Source organism: Heterodontus francisci, chromosome 15 (genome assembly GCF_036365525.1).
Source record: "Heterodontus francisci isolate sHetFra1 chromosome 15, sHetFra1.hap1, whole genome shotgun sequence".
In the NCBI taxonomy this organism is placed as follows: domain Eukaryota; kingdom Metazoa; phylum Chordata; class Chondrichthyes; order Heterodontiformes; family Heterodontidae; genus Heterodontus; species Heterodontus francisci.
Window position 1 is genome coordinate 83,105,651 of NC_090385.1, and position 19,727 is coordinate 83,125,377.

The 19,727-nt window shown below is 40.6% G+C and overlaps 1 protein-coding gene across 1 annotated transcript; it reads left to right on the forward strand.

The window, feature by feature from the left end:
- Positions 1-589: 589 nt before the first annotated feature.
- On the forward strand, positions 590-11,753 carry LOC137377933 (terminal nucleotidyltransferase 5C-like). Its single transcript, XM_068048000.1, has 2 exons — positions 590-656; positions 10,551-11,753. Exon 2 carries the CDS (start codon positions 10,578-10,580, stop codon positions 11,751-11,753), a length of 1,176 nt encoding a protein of 391 aa, XP_067904101.1. The 5' UTR covers positions 590-656; positions 10,551-10,577.
- Positions 11,754-19,727: the final 7,974 nt, after the last annotated feature.

Below are 19,727 nucleotides of genomic sequence, written 5' to 3' on the forward strand. Positions count from 1 at the left end.
TATGTATAAATCGGCTCGGCAATGGAGAGCCTCAGTCTCCTAGTGTAACACTGTTTATTTATACTAAACCCAATAAGAAATATTTCACTGACACTGGTCAAGTGCTTGTCAGTTTGGGGACGTGCCTTTCATTCTCTTGTGTCATTTAAGTGCCGCCGATTTGTTTTTGTATGGGACCACCTTAAATGTCTGACGAAAGCATCTCCAGGACAACAGCTTTACGCTCCAAGGACTGGGCTAGAAAACACACTGACACAGAGGTTTCTTTCAGTACCAGCCTCTCCTGGACAGATCCCTGCCGCGCACTGAGCCTGGACTGCAACTGGTCCCAGATCCGGACCCAACATCTGGTGCAAGAGAGAGAGTCACAGATCGGATCCAGCATCTGCAGCCTGGGAGCCAGTCCCAGATTGGGATCCAAACCTAAGACAAGAGCAAGTGTCCCAGACCCGAATCCCAGTACCTGCAGCCAGAGCGTGAGTTCCGAATCTGGATCAAATACCTGCAGCCAGAGAGTGAGTCCGAGAATAGGATCCGACAACTGCGCACAGAAAGCGAGAGTCCGACATACGAGCACTAGTTTCAACCTCCTTCAGTCACTTGTCCCCGAACCTCCCAACATCAGCTCATTGCCGGCACTTTAAACTCTAATCTTGGTGAGTATCTCTCTGTGGTGTGTTCCCTGTGTGGCGGATCTTTCCATTGTCTACTGTAGAATCCCCCTGATTTCACTGTTTAATACTGAGACACTGAGACAATATCAGTGCCGTTTGTGATATAACCTCTTATTGATCCCAGTTGAATCTCTATTGTGAAGAACAGAGGAAGTTAAATCTCACTGGACAAAGCTCTCCTATAATTCAGTGTCAGGAGTCAGTATTAATAACTACAGGGGAATTCGCGCAATTTCACAAGTTTAAACTGGGTCACCCATACAACTGGTAGATGCCTGGGATCGGCTCCGTCTTCTATTCCCCATCAACCTGTAGACCGTGTTGTATTCTTCATTTCATTCAATCTTAATTATTAATAGAAACAATGCGTTGGACAGGACACCGGCGGGTTTGGCATAAAGGGGGAGCAGCCAATATTAATATTAACATTAATCCAGATAATGCATAGACAACAGAATCTTGCCGGTCGGGTTTATTCACTGAACCTTTCCGATGCAACGTTTTAGGTAGGGGCTGGGTTGAAAAAGACGAAGAATTGCATTAGATTGTGCAGCACTGGAAATCAATACGGTGATGTACGTGATGATATACGGCTCTACCATATCCCTATGCAGTTTCTGTCCACATTCACCTAGCTGTATAACATGCCGACGTTGAATAATCATACAGAACAGTTTGCATGTCGTGGGATAAGTGAGTAAAACTTGTACATTACAGAACATATGAAACAATGTATGGATACGTGTGCGCGGGTATTTATATAGGCACTGGTTCTTGTATTTAATTATCATTTGTAAAGCCAGACAATCTGCCGAGGTTCGCCCACAGTTCGTTATTTTTTACTTGCTTGTTGACCCGCTGGAGCGCGTTCACAATGAGCAATGTTGGACTGCCAGGTAATGCTATCAATGAATGGACCTGTTAGCCTACGGCATGTTCCCGCTCAGCCTGTTTACTACATTCAGTAACACTTCAATCATTATGAAATATTGGTCAAAAATACATTCAAATCCCATCATAAAGAAGACTGGAGGGAAGTAAAGCTGTAAAGGGAGGGCATTTATAACCATCAGAGATATTTACAATTAAGAAAGATTCTGGGAATTCTGATACAATCCTCGCCCAGTGACGGAAATAAAAGCACACATTTGAGTTGTTCATGGGAGCAGAGATACTGGTGTAATCATCACACTGTTTTAAAGCTGATCATCGATTCTTGCCACTCGCTGCACGTCCTCCTTTTCGCTTGGTGGCGCAGCTTTTATTAGTAGCGAGCTTGTGATTAATTTACTCCGGCCGGGAGAACACAACCATCTTATTAGATCCTCATCCTCACGATTTCCAGAATTCTTAAGCACCAACAACAAGCAGAATGTGTCTTGGAGTTGTAGCATTTTTTAAACCATGGCCCTGCCCACTTATATGAAGTGAGGATTAATGGCTGCTTTGTACCGCGATCACAATCCTGTTAACTACAGGACATATTGTTTAATATGTCATATTAGTGAGCCTGTAAGTGCTATCATGTCAACCACTGGAATACAAATTTCACCACAATTGATAAACTTGACCTACAGGCCAAGTCAATGGATGTGCTTGCGTCAGAAGTGGAATTCACGATGTCAACAGTGCTGTTTAATTCATGTACTTTACATCATTAGGAACAAGAGGAGCCATTCAGTCTACCCCGCTATTCAATCAGATCATGGCTGATCTGCACCTTCTCCCCGTTTGCTCCATGTTGCGCGAGGCCCTCGCCTAACAAAAATCTATCTCAACCTTGAAAACTTCAATCGTCCTAACATCCTTTTTGAGGAGAGAGAAAGTGCTTCCTGATTTTGTCCCTAAATTTTTCTAATTTTAAGATTCCGTCCCCTCATTCTTGATTCCCCCACTAGAGGAAAGAGTTTCTCCATGTCTACCCTTTCAAATCCCTTTAACATTTTAAACACCACCATCAGTTCATCTGTCAACCTTGAACGTTTAAAGGTTCAATTTTAATTTTCTCTCACTGTTTATTTTCAAGTATTCAATGATTTCTACTTAGCCCAGAGGCTGCTGATCCCGGTCAATATGCAGTTAGTTGTTACGATTTGGAATGCATTACTTGAAAGGGTGCTGGAAGCAGATTCAACAGTAACTTTCAAAAGGGAATGTAATATATACTTGCAAAGGATAAACGATTGCTGAGCTATGGAGAAAGAGTAGGAGCTTGAGACTAATTGGATGGCTCTTACAAAAAGCTGGCACAGGTATATGGAGTGGAATGGTCTCCTTTATGATTCTGTAATACCTGTTTTTATTTCCATCTTCATGATAAGGACCTTTTTGAATGGAGATGTGGTGTATGTGTTGAATGACAAGAGAATAGGTGGGAGGGGTTCAATGACTGAATGTTGCTAAATATAGATAACTGTTAATAAACAACAGATTTAGTTCTTGCTGCTTTTAGGATGCAGCTTAGTTATAAAGGAAATATGTCTTTGTGTTAGAGGTAAAAGTATTTTTAAATGAGCAATGCTATCTCATTATACTTTAAGAGCAACTTAATTAATGAACCTTATTAATACCAATAGCAGAATGCAATTGTTTCAAATGAAGATTTCTCACATTCGTTCTCAGAACATACAGCCCACAATTTTAATGGTGATTTAACAATGAAAGGCATATCTATAACCTTTCATGGTTCAAGACTAACAAGAAGGAAATTAATGCAAGTTTTACTTTTTGTGTTGCAACCCAGGCTAATTTTATTCATTTCAAGTAAAGCCAGAAGCCACAGGAAAATCCACCCTTCTCATTAACCTGTTTTTCTGACTGGCAAGTCGAAAGTAAATAAAAATACTGCTTAACGATTTCTTAAAAATATTTACATTTGCCTATTTAAGATGCTGGATTTATGGTACTGATGTCTGCTCTTCATCTTTGGGTCAAGCTCTTTCATTGGTTGGAAATAAAGAGCAGAGAACACAGGCAGATACTGCGAGTATATTAATCCCATCTTCTGAAACTTAAGGTACAGTAGATGACAACAGAAAGTGTTTTAATAGTTAGACACCTTTTATTTCTCCTAATAAATTTTGGAATTACAACAATGGGACCCCAATGATAAGAAGATGGTAACATTTCCCTTAAATACTTAAGTGGCATTTGATCGTGTGAAACTAATCTCAATTGTGACATTTGGCGTAGTATATATTAAAACACTTTCTGAAGTCATCCATTGTGTCTTAAGTTTCAGCAGGTGTTTTAATTCATGGTCATTTAAGAGGAAATGTTCTACTTTCATTCACAAAATGGTGCCATGGAAGTAGCAATCCAACCAATGCTATTTCAAGTGATAACTGGGCAAACTGGTCGAACGCACGTTCCTAATGTCAGGAAGGACTTCTTCAGACAAATAGTGATCAACAATTGGAATGGACTCTAGGTAGGTTAGTGGACACATTCAGGGTTAAATGTCCTGGGAACATGTTTATCATTGGGTATGCATTCCTGTTACAGTTTGGCAGGGCCTTTTCATATTAAGTGACTGCTGTCCTCCCACTGAGGCTCGGTCCTCAGCTTTTCACATGGCTGAACAATGGTGTGAAATAATGCCAGTGTGTGAAAAGTAGGGGAGTCACAGGGATTTGAGAATAATGACTACATGAATATGAAAAATAATTAAGAACACAAACTCAATTCATGGAAAATATAATAGTAGTTAGTTTCAGTCATCATGAAGTGCACAAAAGAGGTATTTTGGTCCATAAGTATCATTAATCTATTCAGAGCTGGAAATAGGTCATTTGGAAATAGCCAGCAGAAAAGCCCCTGAGAAGGATGGCATTACCCCTGAAATAATCAAGAGTGCTAAGCCTGCCATATTCTCAGCACTCTACGAACTGTTTTGCCTGTGCTTGGACGAGGGAGCAGTACCACAGGACATGCACGATGCCAATATCATCACCCTCTATAAAAACAAAGGTGACCGCGGTGACTGCAACAACTACCATGGAATCGCCCTGCTCAGCATAAGGGGGAAAGTCTTCGCTCGAATCACTTTAAACAGGCTCCAGAAGCTGGCCAAGCGTGTCTACCCTGAGGCACAGTGTGGCTTTCGAGCAGAGAGATCGACCATTGATATGCTGTTCTTCCTTCGTCAGCTACAGGAGAAATGCCGCGAACAACAGATGCCCCTCTACGTTGCTTTCATTGATCTCACCAAAGCCTTTGACCACGTCAGCAGACATGGTCTATTCAGATTACTAGAAAAGATCGGATGTCCACCAAAGCTACTAAGTATCATCACCTCATTCCATGACAATATGAAAGGCACAATTCAGCATAGTGGCGCCTCATCAGACCCCTTTCCTATCCTGAGTGGCGTGAAACAGGGCTGTGTTCTCGTACCTACACTGTTTGGGATCTTCTTCTCCCTGCTGCTCTCACACGCGTTCAAGTCTCCAGAAGAAGGAATTTTCCTCCACACAAGATCAGGTGGCAACCTTGCCCACCTAAGAGCGAAGACCAAAGTACGGAAAGTCCTCATCAGGGAACTCCTCTTTGCTGACGATGTTGCATTAACATCTCACACTGAAGAGTGTCTGCAGAGTCTCATCGACAGGTTTGTGGCTGCCTGCAACGAATTTGGCCTAACCATCAGCCTCAAGAAAACAAACATCATGGGACAGGACGTCAGAAATGCTCCATCCATCAATATCGGCGACCATGCTCTGGAAGTGGTTCAAGAGTTCACCTACCTAGGCTCAACTATCACCAGTAACCTGTCTCTTGATGCAGAAATCAACAAGCGCATGGGAAAGGCTTCCACTGCTATGTCCAGACTGGCCAAGAGAGTGTGGGAAAATGGTGCACTGACACGGAACACAAAAGTCCGAGTGTATCAAGCCTGTGTCCTCAGTACCTTGTTGTACGGCAGCGAGGCCTGGACAACGTATGTCAGCCAAGAGCGACGTCTCAATTCATTCCATCTTCGCTGCCTCCGGCGAATCCTTGGCATCAGGTGGCAGGACCGCATCTCCAACACAGAAGTCCTCGAGGCGGCCAACATCCCCAGCTTATACACATTACTGAGTCAGCGGCGCTTGAGATGGCTTGGCCATGTGAGCCGCATGGAAGATGGCAGGATCCCCAAAGACACATTTTACAGCGAGCTCGCCACTAGTATCAGACCCACCGGCTGTCCATGTCTCCGCTTTAAAGACGTCTGCAAACGCGACATGAAGTCCTGTAACATTGATCACAAGTCATGGGAGTCAGTTGCCAGCGATCGCCAGAGCTGGCGGGCAGCCATAAAGGCGGGGCTAAAGTTTGGCGAGTCGAAGAGACTTCGCAGTTGGCAGAAAAAAAGACAGAAGCGCAAGGAGAGAGCCAACTGTGTAACAGCCCCGACAACCAATTTTTTCTGCAGCACCTGTGGAAGAGTCCGTCACTCTAGTATTGGCCTTTATAGCCACTCCATGTGATGCTCCACAAACCACTGACCACCCCCAGGCTCTTACCCATTGTCTCCCGAGACAAGGAGGCCAAAGAAGAAGCAGAAGAAGAAGTATCATTAATCTATTCAGAGCTGGAAATAGGTCATTTGTTCAGGGAATGTTGAAGATTATGTAAGCCTGCAATAAGTGCAGTGATTTTTTTTTCAAAGAAATAAATTAATATGTATTTTGGATTAAAAAGTATATAAAGGGCTTTTTCCTGTGGGACTTATGGATGAAAGTCTCCTCTGTTGTAGCTTTCCTATAGGAGTTTAGCAGTCCCAAGTTACTTCCTAATGTGCAAGGACCCACATCATAAAACTGTCATCTTACTCAGAACAGATGCTGTGTAGGAATTGAAAAATGTCATATTGGAAGGAATATGATGCATTTCTGAGGCATGGTTGTTTGTGTATCATTGGGAAGAGTAGAGAAAGCTTTATTCTGCATCTACCTCTACTATGTCAATCCTGGAAATTATTAATGTTGACATCTGGTTCTCAAAATTAGAAAGTATTTCATTATCCGATAATAAGTTTTAAATTCCTATGGACCCAGCACCTGATCTGTGTGCCAACTGGGTTACAATAGAGTAATTGATAATGAGTTGTCTGCTCAGTACATGATTTCAGTATGTGCAAATCCTGAAAATAGCCATATGACCCATTTCCACAAGAAATGCAGAGCTGAGATGTAAATGTGACCATTTTGCAAAGAGAAACATTTTCTTGATGGATGGGTTTTGTGCGGGGGTGGGGGTGGGGTTAATAAATTTATAAAAAATCTTTGGATGTCATTATTTTGGCGAGCGAGTGGTAAGTCAATGCAACAGACTGGTGGGGATTGGTTGCTAAGATTAGTCAACAACTCCATTAATGTTTTATCATGCACCTACCAGAATGGTAGAAGGCGAACTAGATGGACCTTGGTCTTTTTTTCATCGAGCTGTTTCTACTTCCTATGTTTCGGTTTAGCCAGCAGCCAAAATGACATGGTGGATTTGTTTTTAATGTTATCACAATATTTGATTTCAGGCCATGTTTTAAGGACATCTGCAAACCTGGACATTACTGCTATTGTAAGAATGTACTCATATCAAATTTCTCTCTCTGCTATTTTAGAGGAAATATCAAGGTACTTGCTTTAAATGCCTTTTTTCCAGCAGTTGAGAACTCAGGAATGAGGGGTTATAGATACAAGTTCAAAAATAAGAGATTTAGAATAGAGTCTAACATCAGTAGTAGGAAAACTATTGAAAAATGTTCTAAGGGACAGGATTAATCTCCATTTGGAGAGGCAGGGATTAATCAAGGATAGTCAGCATGGCTTTATCAGGGGGAGATCATGTCTAACAAATTTGATTGAATTTTTCGAGGAGGTGATTAGGTATGTAGATGAGGGTAAAGCAGTTGATGTAGTCTACATGGAGTTCAGTAAGGCTTTTGATAAGGTCCCGCATGGGAGATTGAGGTCCCGCAAGAGCCCATGGGATCCAGGACAATTTGGCAAATTGGATCCAAAATTGGCTTAGTGGCAAGAGGCAGAGCGTGATGGTTGAGGGTTGTTTTTGAGATTGGAAACCAGTGTCCGGTGGTGTACCGCAGGGATCGGTGCTGGGACCCTTGCTGTTTGTAGTGTACATTAATGATTTAGACATGAATATAGGAGGTATGATCAGTAAGTTCTCAGATAACATGAAAATTGGTGGTATCGTAAACAGTGAGTAGGAAAGCCTTAGATTACAGGATGATATAGATGGGCTGGCAAGATGGGTAGAGCAGTGGCAAATGGAATTTAATCCTGAGAAGTGTGAGGTGATGCATTTTGGGAGGACTAACAAGGCAAGGGAATATACAATGGATGGTAGGATCCTAGGAAGTACAGAGGGTGAAAGGGTGTACTTGTCCATAGATCACTGAAGGCAGCAGCACAGGTAGATAAGGTGGTTAGGAAGGCATATGGGATACTTGCCTTTATTAGCCGAGGCAAAGAATATAACAGCAGGGAGGCTATGATGAGGCTGTATAAAGCACTAGTTAGGCCACAGCTGTAGTACTGTGTACAGCTCTGGTCGCCACATTATAGGAAGGATGTAATTACACTGAAGAGGGTGCAGAGGAGATTCACCAGGATGTTGCCTGGGCTGGAGCATTTCAGCTATGAAGAGAGACTGGATAGGCTAGGGTTGCTTTCCTTGGAGTAGAGAAGGCTGAGGGGGACCTGATTGAGGTATACAAAATTATGAGAGGCATAGATAGGGTGGATAGGAAGCAACTTTTTCCCCTACAGGAGATGTCAATAACCAGGGGGCATAGATGTGAGGTAAGGGGCAGGAGGTTTAGAGGGGATTTGAGGAAAACAAATTCACCCAGAGGGTGGTTGGAATCTGGAACACACTGCCTGAAGGGGTGGTGGAGGCAGGAACCCTCACAACATTTAAGAAGTATTTAGATGAGCACTTGAAAACGCCATAGCATACAAGGCTACGGGCCAAGTGCTGGAAAATGGGATTAGAATAGACAGGTGCTTGATGGCCGGCATGGACATGATGGGTCGAAGGGCTTGTTTCTGTGCTGTATAACTCTGTGACTCTATGACGGTATGAGGGCAGGAGAAACGTCTTTAAACTGAGAATTGTGAGGATGTGGAATTCATTGCCAAGCTCAGTCATTGAGCAGAAGCTATGTGAACATTCAAGGTTGGATTGGTGGAGGAAGGAAAAAGGATTGAAATGATATGGGAACTAAGTGGGTAAATATAACTAAAGAAACAAAAAGAATCAACTTGCATTTCTATGGTACCTTTTCTAAGCTCAGGATGTCTTAAAGCGCTTTATAGCCAATTAAGTACTTTTGATATTTAGTCACTGATGCAATGTAGGGAAATGTGGCAATCAAATAAGTGCATAGCAAGCTCCCATAAACAACAATGATATAATGATCAGATAATCTGTTTTAGTGATGTTGGTTGTGGGGCAAATGCTGGCCAAGCCATCAGGGACATGCCCTTCTTTGAAATAGTGCCATGGAATCTATTATGTCACCGAGAGGAGGGTCGATAAGGCCTCAGTTTAATCTCTCATCCAGAAGTGTCAGCCTAGATTTTGTGCTCAAGTCTCTGGAGTGGAACCTGAATCTACAACTTTCTGACTCAATGGAGAAAATGCTACAACTTTTAAGAATAATTAGAATTATTTGCCTGCATGGATGGTAAACATCAGCTAAGACCTGTTGAGATAAATAGTTTATTTCTGTGTTGCAACTCCTATGTATTTCTACGTATTGAACAGGTTAACACTTTCATTAAAGTAGCAAATAGATGGATTTAATACATACAGATTAAACATTTGTTCAATAGTACCAATCACAATGATTTTCAATCTAATATGCGATGTAGTATATTCCCAGAAAAATCACATAATGTTCCTTAATTTCTTGGTTAGAAGTTTTCAAACTAGGCTCATTGGATCCTAGACGATGACTGAGGGGATGACAGAGGGGTCATAAAGTCATTAGAGTTTTGTTTTTGTTACTTCATTAGTGTTTTATCTTGATTGTTTTTGTGTTATAAAGCATAGTTCCTGTAATGATAGCACTGCTTTCAATTGGGTTGCTGTTTTTCAGTAGTTAGGACAGGACTCCGAGCAGTGGGTTCAGATTTTCAGGGTGTTCTTCCACACATGGAAGTTTTAAAATTAATGGTTTTGTAACTTTTCTTTTGGATAGTTTCATCCATATCCAATGTAACATTAAAATTATGTTTACTGTTTTGTAAATGAGTGCCATGTTTGGGTTTCAAAGACTTTTCTAGGATTAGGACAAATTACTGTGGTATCATGTTTCGACACATTCAAAGGTTTTGGCGATTGATTAAACCTAGGATGAAAATTGTCTTTGAAAGTTATATATTAGATATGTTACGGTTAAGTGAAGGGGGGCCAAAGGGTTTCCCTCTTTTCCCTCTTATTGTTTGACCACAACAGGTTTAATTCTTTCTTAAAGTGGATGTACTGGTCAATTCAGTAGGTGTTTGATTACTTACTTGATGTGTTCATAACAAGAACCAACCGGACAAGTTTTCTTGAGTTTAACAAAGAAAGAGGTTAACTTTACTTTAACATTCAACAACGCACATTGGTGTAACAGATACTTTAACATTCAACAACGCACATTGGTGTAACAGATATATTAGTTCTAACTTCAGCTCATGAGTTTATGACTGAAGTATGTTCACCTGACAAGTAATAAAATGAGCAGGTTAAAATAATCGCATTCACATTTTGTGTGTTTGTCCATAGTAAAGTTAGAATGAGCAAAATTTCGTATGAAATGTTACCATTGTTTAATTTATCACTTGTCACTGTGATTTTATTATTTTTAATTTGTGTTTGCAGATAAAGACTCACCAAGCTGCCTGCATCATGGATGAAACTCTTGACTGCAGATTCAACAACCTTAACTGGGAACAAGTTCAGAGCTTGAATCAAGTCTTAACAGATGTCATACCTATCCATGGAAGAGGCAACTTTCCCACGCTGGAAATAAAGCCAAAAGACATAATTCATGTTGTGAAGGATCGCCTGGAAGAGAATGAGATTATGGTCCATGACGTTCGTCTCAATGGCTCAACAGCAAGTCACATCCTTGTGAAGCAAAATGGATCAAGCTACAAAGACCTTGACATTATCTTTAGAGTAGAGTTGCCTGGAGAGGAAGAGTTCCAGTTAGTAAAGGGAGTAGTATTGGATTGTCTTCTGGACTTTCTACCACAAGGTGTGAATAAAGAAAAGATCACAAGGCTTACTTTGAAAGAGGCATATGTTCAGAAAATGGTTAAAGTTTCCAATGATCATGATCGGTGGAGTCTCATCTCCTTGTCCAACAACAGTGGGAAAAATGTTGAACTAAAGTTTGTTAATTCATTACGGCGACAGTTTGAATTTAGTGTAGACTCTTTCCAAATAATTCTGGACTCACTGTTAACTCTTTTCAGTTGTCCAGAAGACGTAATGACAAAGGAGTCCCATCCAACTGTCATAGCAGAGAGCATGTATGGAGATTTTGAACAAGCAATGGATCATTTGAGATACAAACTAATTGCCACAAGAAACCCTGAAGAGATTCGAGGTGGTGGCTTACTTAAATACAGCAACCTGTTGGTTCGTGAATTTAAACCAGCATCTGATGCGGAAATCAAAGGCTTGGAACGTTATATGTGCTCAAGGTTTTTCATTGACTTTCCAGATGTGTCTGAGCAGCAAAGGAAGATTGAATCCTACTTACGGAACCATTTCATTGGTGAAGAGAAAAGCAAGTATGATTACTTGATGACACTGCGCCAAGTTGTGAATGAAAGCACAGTCTGTTTGATGGGACATGAGAGAAGGCAGACCTTGAACATGATCACCCTTTTGGCTCTGAGAGTACTAGGGGAACAGAATATCATTCCAAATACTGCCAATGTCACCTGCTACTATCAACCTGCCCCTTATGTCAGTGACCGGAGCTTTAGCAACTACTACATATCACATGGACAGCCACACCTTGTGTATCAGTCCTATCCACTACACATCAATATGCAGACAGGTCTGGTTTAGTGTTACACTAAATGCAAATGCCAGACTTTAAACAAGACCCGAGCTTTCAGATCCCCAGAGATCTGATGAAAGAGGCAGGCTGTAACCCATTAAGTATGCTGCTGGTTGCCAGTTAAGTCAACTATTCAGATATGTGCCAATTGTCGGGTACTCCATGTTTAAGCTGACCTGCAAATAGATGACAAAACTGTAGATGTGCCACGTAATAAACGTATGTGCTTAATCAGTGAAGAGTGATCTCAGAACTGAATAAGCACAGACATATCTATCTGGAGTGTAATGTAGGAATTTTTTTCTCAAAGTAAATGTTGAACCACTGCAGATGTAGAAGGATATATTACTAGGTGAAGTGAGTTAATGTGAACGACAGTCCTGCATAATCCTGCTTTGGCGACTGTAGTTAGGGCTAAAAACACGTTTCTTCATGAAAGCGTAGGTGGCAAAGTTAATATGTTATCAGGAACACTGATTGCATAGAAAATAACCACTTTGTACTTGAATTGTTTTGGCTACGTAACAGTAATTTGCAACTCAAAGTGGACACAGAAAGCATTTCTTAAATGTGAAATGATCATGTGACCAAGAAAATATTGACCAAAGATTGTTTGTAAATAATGCATCACACAAGTGCCTAAGCTATGTAGATAGGTCATTAAAGCTATATACTTTGAAATAATTATTTCAGGATGTGTCATTTAGTTATCATTAGGACTGGAATTGAAGTTTGTGCATTCAGTTAAGTAGCAGCCTATATAGCATCCTAAAATCTTACAGCACAGAAGGAGGTCATTCAGCCCAACATGCCTGTGTCAGTAACATGGAGCACAAAGTAATTTCTACAGGTGACTTTATACTTTTAAGACTGGGATGTCTTGTTTCATTCACAAATAGAGTCTTTGGCATTCCTGCTGTAACCTTCAGAAACCTATTTGTCAACTCTATTTGGTCAGCCAAATGCAAGAGAAGTCACCGATTGAAACTTTCCCAAGAAGTGACATACACACCACCTCTCTGTCATACCCAAAAACACACAGTTCCAGTAAAGTTGAGCACAAGAAAGAACTTGTGAAGTGCCATTCACTTACATATACTCAGAAATTCGAAGTATCAAAAATATAGATCAAATGCAAGCATCATTTCTTCCTAATATAGCAGTGTGACTGTACAACAGCATTCTAATATTTAATCAATCTTATTAAATGGCATAATTCTTATTCTGTAAAAGGTGGGAATAAATTATGACAAAAATGATGAACTTTATTCCTTAACATATTGCATTTCATTTGCCTTTGTTTCTTGTAAACTGAAAACTATGGAGTTGGATTTTCTGGCAGGCATCAGGACCCCAGCATTGGGCCTATATGGGAGTTCTGAGCCTGCCAATGTTGTCAGCATACCCTCCAGTGCAACCGTTTGGGAGGTGGCCTCCTAATTGGTTGCCTCCGTGAGCACTATCCTATTAAGGATGGCAAACGGGCTCCCAATGCTGGAGGGTCAATCAGAGGGCTCACAGCAATGTCTGGCTGGAGGCCCCTCCAGGAGAGGTAGGTACTGCTGAATGAGGCAAGCAAGCATCCGGGTGCCTCAACATGGAGGCGCCCTTGGCTGCCTCCATAGAATTTATAAATTAAAGAGGCCTGAATCCAGTAGACCATCAGGTTGGAGTGGAAACCCCTCCACTGGACTATTCAAGGATGAGGCTGTGGCCTTTCATCCTTGCGGCCGTGTCACTGGGGCATGGAGCGTCCAGAAGAGGTGTTGCTCTGACATCGGTAAAATACTGGCACTAGCACAAAATCACCCCTTAATTGGACGAATTGGCTGCCTGCCTACATGAAGTCAACCCAGTTCCCAGCCTGCATCTGGCAGCTCCCCCCCGCCCCCGCCATTTTCCCAACCCTCTTACCTCCAACCCCTCTCCATGTGGGTTGGGAAAATCCTGCCCTATATTTCTGTTTTGAGTAAATGCATTTGTTCAATATTGTGTCAAAATAGTCTCACTCAATCAATATTCTCTTTAGCAAAATGTATTGTTTCCTTGATTCTTTTGATCTCTTGTTAGGAGTATTTCAGTGGGGGTAACAAAACAGGATAGCATATTAATGATTGAGAAACTTCAATGAATGACTCATTCAACAGAGTTTTCTTTCTTGAATAAAAACAAGAAATTCTGGAAATACTCAGCAGGTCTGGCAGCATCTGTGGAAAGAGAAGCAGAGTTAATGTTTCAGGTCAGTGACCCTTCTTCAGAACTTTCTGTTTGGATAACACTTTAACCACAAAATTGAAAACCGTTCAGTGTATTGTTAGCAAAACTGCAGATAAGATTCTATTAGTTGCCATTGCAATGTAAAATATAAAAAGAAAGCAACAATACAGAGAACATAAGTTAACAGAAAAGACAACTGACTTGAGAAAATGAATTATCCTTTACTTGGCTTAGAATTAAATATAGAATCATACAGCACAGAAGGAGATCATTGTGCATGTTCCATCCCTTTAAAATAACTATCTGATTAGTCCCACTCCCCTGCTCTTTTCCCATTGCCCTGCATTTTTTTCCCTTTCAAGCATATGCTTGGCCTTTATATCTCGAATTCAAATAATTTGTGGAACAAGGGGTTTCGGCTCATTAATAGTCCTGTTTGGGGTAATGGTCTTTGCCCATTGTTGCGTTCCTATGTTCTTTCCAGCCTGGGAGGATTTCAATCATTTTCAATCATTGCTTTTATGAAGGAAAACAGTAACAGTGGATTTTCCAGTATTCCAAAATAAGGAAACTTGATACTTGGCAAAAAAAAGTATTCTTTTTTAAGACATATGCATACTAGTGCATCCAACCCAACTGAATTTTTCATGCGAGTGAAACAATTTTTCAACTGGTACAGTAGACCCTCTTTGTGATACTGTCTCTGGGAGTCATACAAAAAATAATGTTATAAAGGGAGTCTTCTGTAGGATTTCCTTCCTACCACTTGCAGAAGAAATCAAACATAATGTTCTATCAAGTGTAAAATTAAGCAAGCATCTGTCAGATTCCGGATGCTGCAAAGGAGGTTGGAAACAAATCAAAAAACATGCTCAAATGTTGGCAATACATCTGGAAATTTTAATTCCTGCTTTTAAACTTGAGAAATTGAAAAGTACACTGTCACAGCGTGTTACAACTGAACCCTGTTTTTGTAACAGGAAAATCCAGTAAAAAGAAAATGCAGTCTGATACCTGATTGTGATGTGGCTAAGTGTACTGATTGCAAAAACAGAGGTGATGTTCCTTTTGTTACATTTACATGGCATGGGAGCTTGGGAATTCCTGTAGCCCTGGCTTTGTTCAACTTCATCCAAGGCTGGAAACCCTGTCCTTAGGGATGGAGTCATTTATATAACTGTGGTACCTGCATAGGCACAACAATGGCAGCCACTTCCATCCAAGCCAATTCCACCATTCTAAGATGGAGCAGAGTCCTGCTGAAGCCATAATGGAATAAAGAAAACCACATTTCTTTCTCCTTTAGCTCTCACTGAAAGCACCCTAATTAAAAAAGGTAACTGATCCCTTCTAGGATTGATTATCTTGGTCTATCGAAGGATTTTGGCCTTCAGAAGACCTCAAAGGTGCCATGTCTCAACTGGCATGGGCTCCACTGAAGTCTTTTTAGGGCATAAAGGTAGAATTTCCTTGGAATCCCAAGAACTCTCCCATTGCACATTCCTTGATATCGGAAGATCCATGCACAGTTGCTTTCAACTGGAATTTAAAGTCCAAACTAAGTAAGATGGAATCCCAGTGGGCCTGGGTTCTGGCCAAGAGTCCAGACCCTTCCCAGGTGGAAAAGGGCATTACAAGGCTGTAGATTTTAGAATCCTTTAAGACTACTTCATCAGGTGATTAGTTGCTATTTCAGTGGTAAAGTGGTCATTTTGTTCAAGTGAACAGAGGCCTCTATTTCCAAAAACTGTATATGAAACATAGAACACTTTTGTTTTAAGAAGTTGTTCTGGATTATAAGGCATGCTAAATCGAGAAAATCTTATATCTGTGTCACAGAAACAGTAAAGAGCAGGTTTAATACACAATCCAGGAATCATTAAAAACATCAAATTGTAATGCTTTTTGAGACTTTATCAAAGTTCCTGGCACATAATTTTCTGCTTTCTCAAGTCTGGGGAGGATAATTTTACAATCAATTGTAGCTCAAGGGGTAAACTAAAAAAAAATCCAACCATTCAGGGCAGTTTTCAACTCATTTTCAAAACTGAAAACACATCTGACAGAATTAGCTCAAAACAAATGAACGTTATGAAGTATCATTGACCATGCAAAAATTATCACAGAATATTCCAGTGTCATGATATCAGCCTTTGCTGAATGCCAGCACCCTCACCGCTGAGCCAGAAGGTTCTGGGTTCAAGTCCCACTCCAGAAACTTGAGCACATTATCTAGGCTACCTAATCAGTACAGTACTGAAGGAGTGCAACACTGTTAGAGGTGTTATCTATCTAATGAATTGTTAAACTGTGGCCCTGGCTACCCTTGCAACTGATTATAAAAGATTGCATGACATTATTTGAAGATGAGCGGGGGAGTTGTCCTCAGTTTCCTGGTCAATATTTATCCCTCAACCAATATCACCAAAACAGATTATTTGGTCATTACCTCATTGCTGTTTGTGGGACCTTGCCATGCACAAATAGTTTGCCCTTTTCCTTCATCACTGCCGTGACTATACTTCAAAGCGCTTTGCGATGTCCTGACGTTGTGAAAGGCACTATATAAATGCAAGTTCTATCTTTCAATGCAAACAAGAGATTTGAATGCACTATACTGAGAGTAAAACTATATTTTCTACAGATTATTTTTAGTGTATTTAAGAGTATGAACCTAGAAATTACACTCGTGTAAATATTAGCATATGTGCTAATCCATCATTTAAAATAGTGGCCAAAAAGAATTTCACTCAAACACATTAAACGTTCATACACTAATATTCACAAAGTGTAATTTCAAGGGTGTACTGTTCTTGGTGTTCCTATATTGTATAAATCACAAAATACATATGTATATAATCAAATACAAATACAAAGCTCTATATTTTGCCTAAAGTAGTTTTAAGAGACTACATTTAACCTTAGTTCTCCATGAGTATGTAAGCAAAACTGAGCAGCATAATTTCTACTCTGTCGGGATCTCTTCCTTTTAACAGTCCCATCCCACTGATTGCAGTTTTCTTCGTTCCTGTTTTTTGAAGCTGTTGTACAGGTATTGTATTCCCCATTTTGTTGTAATCTGATCAGAATTTCAAAACTAATGTGTATATCTTGATTTATGTTTGATGATTTGAATTCGATTGATTGCTGTAAATTTCAGTATAATGGAAACTGAATGCACCACATGAATCTGCATTGCAAAAGAGAATGGTTTTGCAAACTGTGAATTGAATACAATTATATCACCAGCGGAGATACTGTGCCAATATTTTTCTACTTACATAACAGAGTATTTTAAAATTGTCCAGTGCATTATCCCTGGTAATTTTATATATTCCTAACATGCAGTTACCAGCATATTGAGATGCAGAGTAAGAGACAAAGAATTGTTTTAAGGCGATCTTACTGGAGGGAGGAATAAATAACCCCAAGTGTGCGCAGTTCTTTTCCATTCACCTGTAAAAATGCGTCAGAGTTGTAAGAACCTTAGGTCATACCTGCACAATCCTCGAGTATCAATGGAAATATTCAGTGCACCAGCCACTTGTAGGGTTCTTTCAACAACTGTTCTTTGTTTAAATGTATCTGTAATACAAGGGATCCATGTATAAAGCAAGTCTAATGAGAAGCTTTGAAACAAAAGCAAATAAACTAGAAGATCCACCTAAAGCTTCTGTGTACCTTGGAAATAATTAAATCTGGACTTTCAGTAATGAAAAGATAACTTCAAAGATATATGATGTAAAATGTGAATGGAAGATTGTTCTGTGCTGGTTGTTGCTGTTGCATTCTGCATTTTATTGTTTTATGTCTGCACTCACTGTACAAATCTGTTTTGTTCTGTTTTGGGTGTTTGTGTACTTGTTTACAGTGTTCAATAAAGAGTGGAAATTTTAAACAAGGTTTCAAATAAATGTTTGCAAACACTCTCGTCTTTCTTGTTCTGGAACATGATTAAATATTAGAAAACAGCCTATCTCTTTCCACAAGTTATTTTGTGTCAGATCCTAGGGACTTCATTTCAAACTATCTTGTTGATAATGAGGTCTGTAACATGCAGTGGTTTCAACCATAGGTTTTGAATGAATGGATAGGCTCCTTGCTTGTCCTCACTGTGCCACTTTCACTAATGCTCAACTGAGCTGCTAGTTGGATGGCATCATTATAGCTGAATATTCCATCAGAAGGGTAAGATGTAAAAACTGGTCAGGCCACTCCTACCATACAGATGACCATGAAGTAGCATGACTATAGGAGAAGAAATAGGCCATTCTTTCCCTTGAGGCTGTTCCAACATTCAGTTAAATCATGGGCTGATTTATACCTCAACTCCATTTACCTGCCTTGGTTCTATATCCCTAAATACTTCGGCTTAACAAAAATATATCAATTTAGGTTTTGAAATTTTCAATTAACCTAGCCTCATCAACTTTCTGGGGAGAGAGTTCCTGATTTCCACTCTCCTTTGTGTGAAGAAGTGCTCGTAACATCATCCTTGAATGGCCAAGCTCTAATTCTAAGGTTGTTCTGGACCTGTTTTCAACTGCCCCATCAGAGGATGTAGCTTCTCGCTATCTACCCTATCAAAGCTTTTAATGACTTTAAGTATCTTGAATAGATCACCCCTTAGTCTTCTTTCCCAAGGGAATACAAACCTTATCTATGAAACCTGTCCTGACAATTTTAACCCTTTTAGCCCTGGTATCTTTCTGGTGAATCTGAGCTGAGGTGTCGTGCCCAGAACTCAATGCAGTACTCCAGATGTGGTTTAACCAGAACTTTATAGTGCAAAGCATTAAGGTGGATAAGTCCCCAGGGCCTGATGGGATCTACCCCAGAATACTAAGGGAGGCAAGGGAAGAAATTGCTGGGGCCTTGACAGAAATTTTTGCATCCTCATTGGCAACAGGTGAGGTCCCAGAGGACTGAAGAATAGCCAATGTTGTTCCTTTGTTTAAGAAAGGTAGCAAGGATAATCCAGGAAATTATAGGCCGGTGAGCCTTACATCAGTGGTAGGGAAATTATTAGAGAGGATTCTTTGGGACAGGATTTACTCCCATTTGGAAACAAACGAACTTATTAGTGAGAGGCAGCATGGTTTTGTGGAGGGGAGGTCGTGTCTCACTAATTTGATTTGAGTTTTTTGAGGAAGTGACAAAGATGATTGATGAAGGAAGGGCAGTGGATGTTATCTATATGGACTTCAGTAAAGCCTTTGACAAGGTCCCTCATGACAGACTGGTACAAAAGGTGAAGTCACACGGGATCAGAGGTGAGCTGGCAAGATGGATACAGAACTGGCTCTGTCACAGAAGACAGAGGGTAGCAGTGGAAGGGAGCTTTTCTGAATGGAGGGATGTGACTAGTGGTGTTCCGCAGGGATCAGTGCTGGGACCTTTGCTCTTTGTAGTATATATAAATGATTTGGAGGAAAATGTAGCTGGTCTGATTAGTAAGTTTGCGGACGACACAAAGGTTGGTGGAGTTGCGGATAATGATGAGGATTGTCAGAGGATACAGCAGGATATAGATCGGTTGGAGACTTGGGCGGAGAAATGGCAGATGGAGTTTAATCTGGACAAATGTGAGGTAATGCATTTTGGAAGATCTAATGCAGGTGGGAAGTATACAGTAAATGGCAGAACCCTTAGGAGTATTGACAGGCAGAGAGATCTGGGCGTACAGGTCCACAGGTCACTGAAAGTGGCAACGCAGGTGGATAAGGTAGTCAAGAAGGCATACGGCATGCTTGCCTTCATCGGTC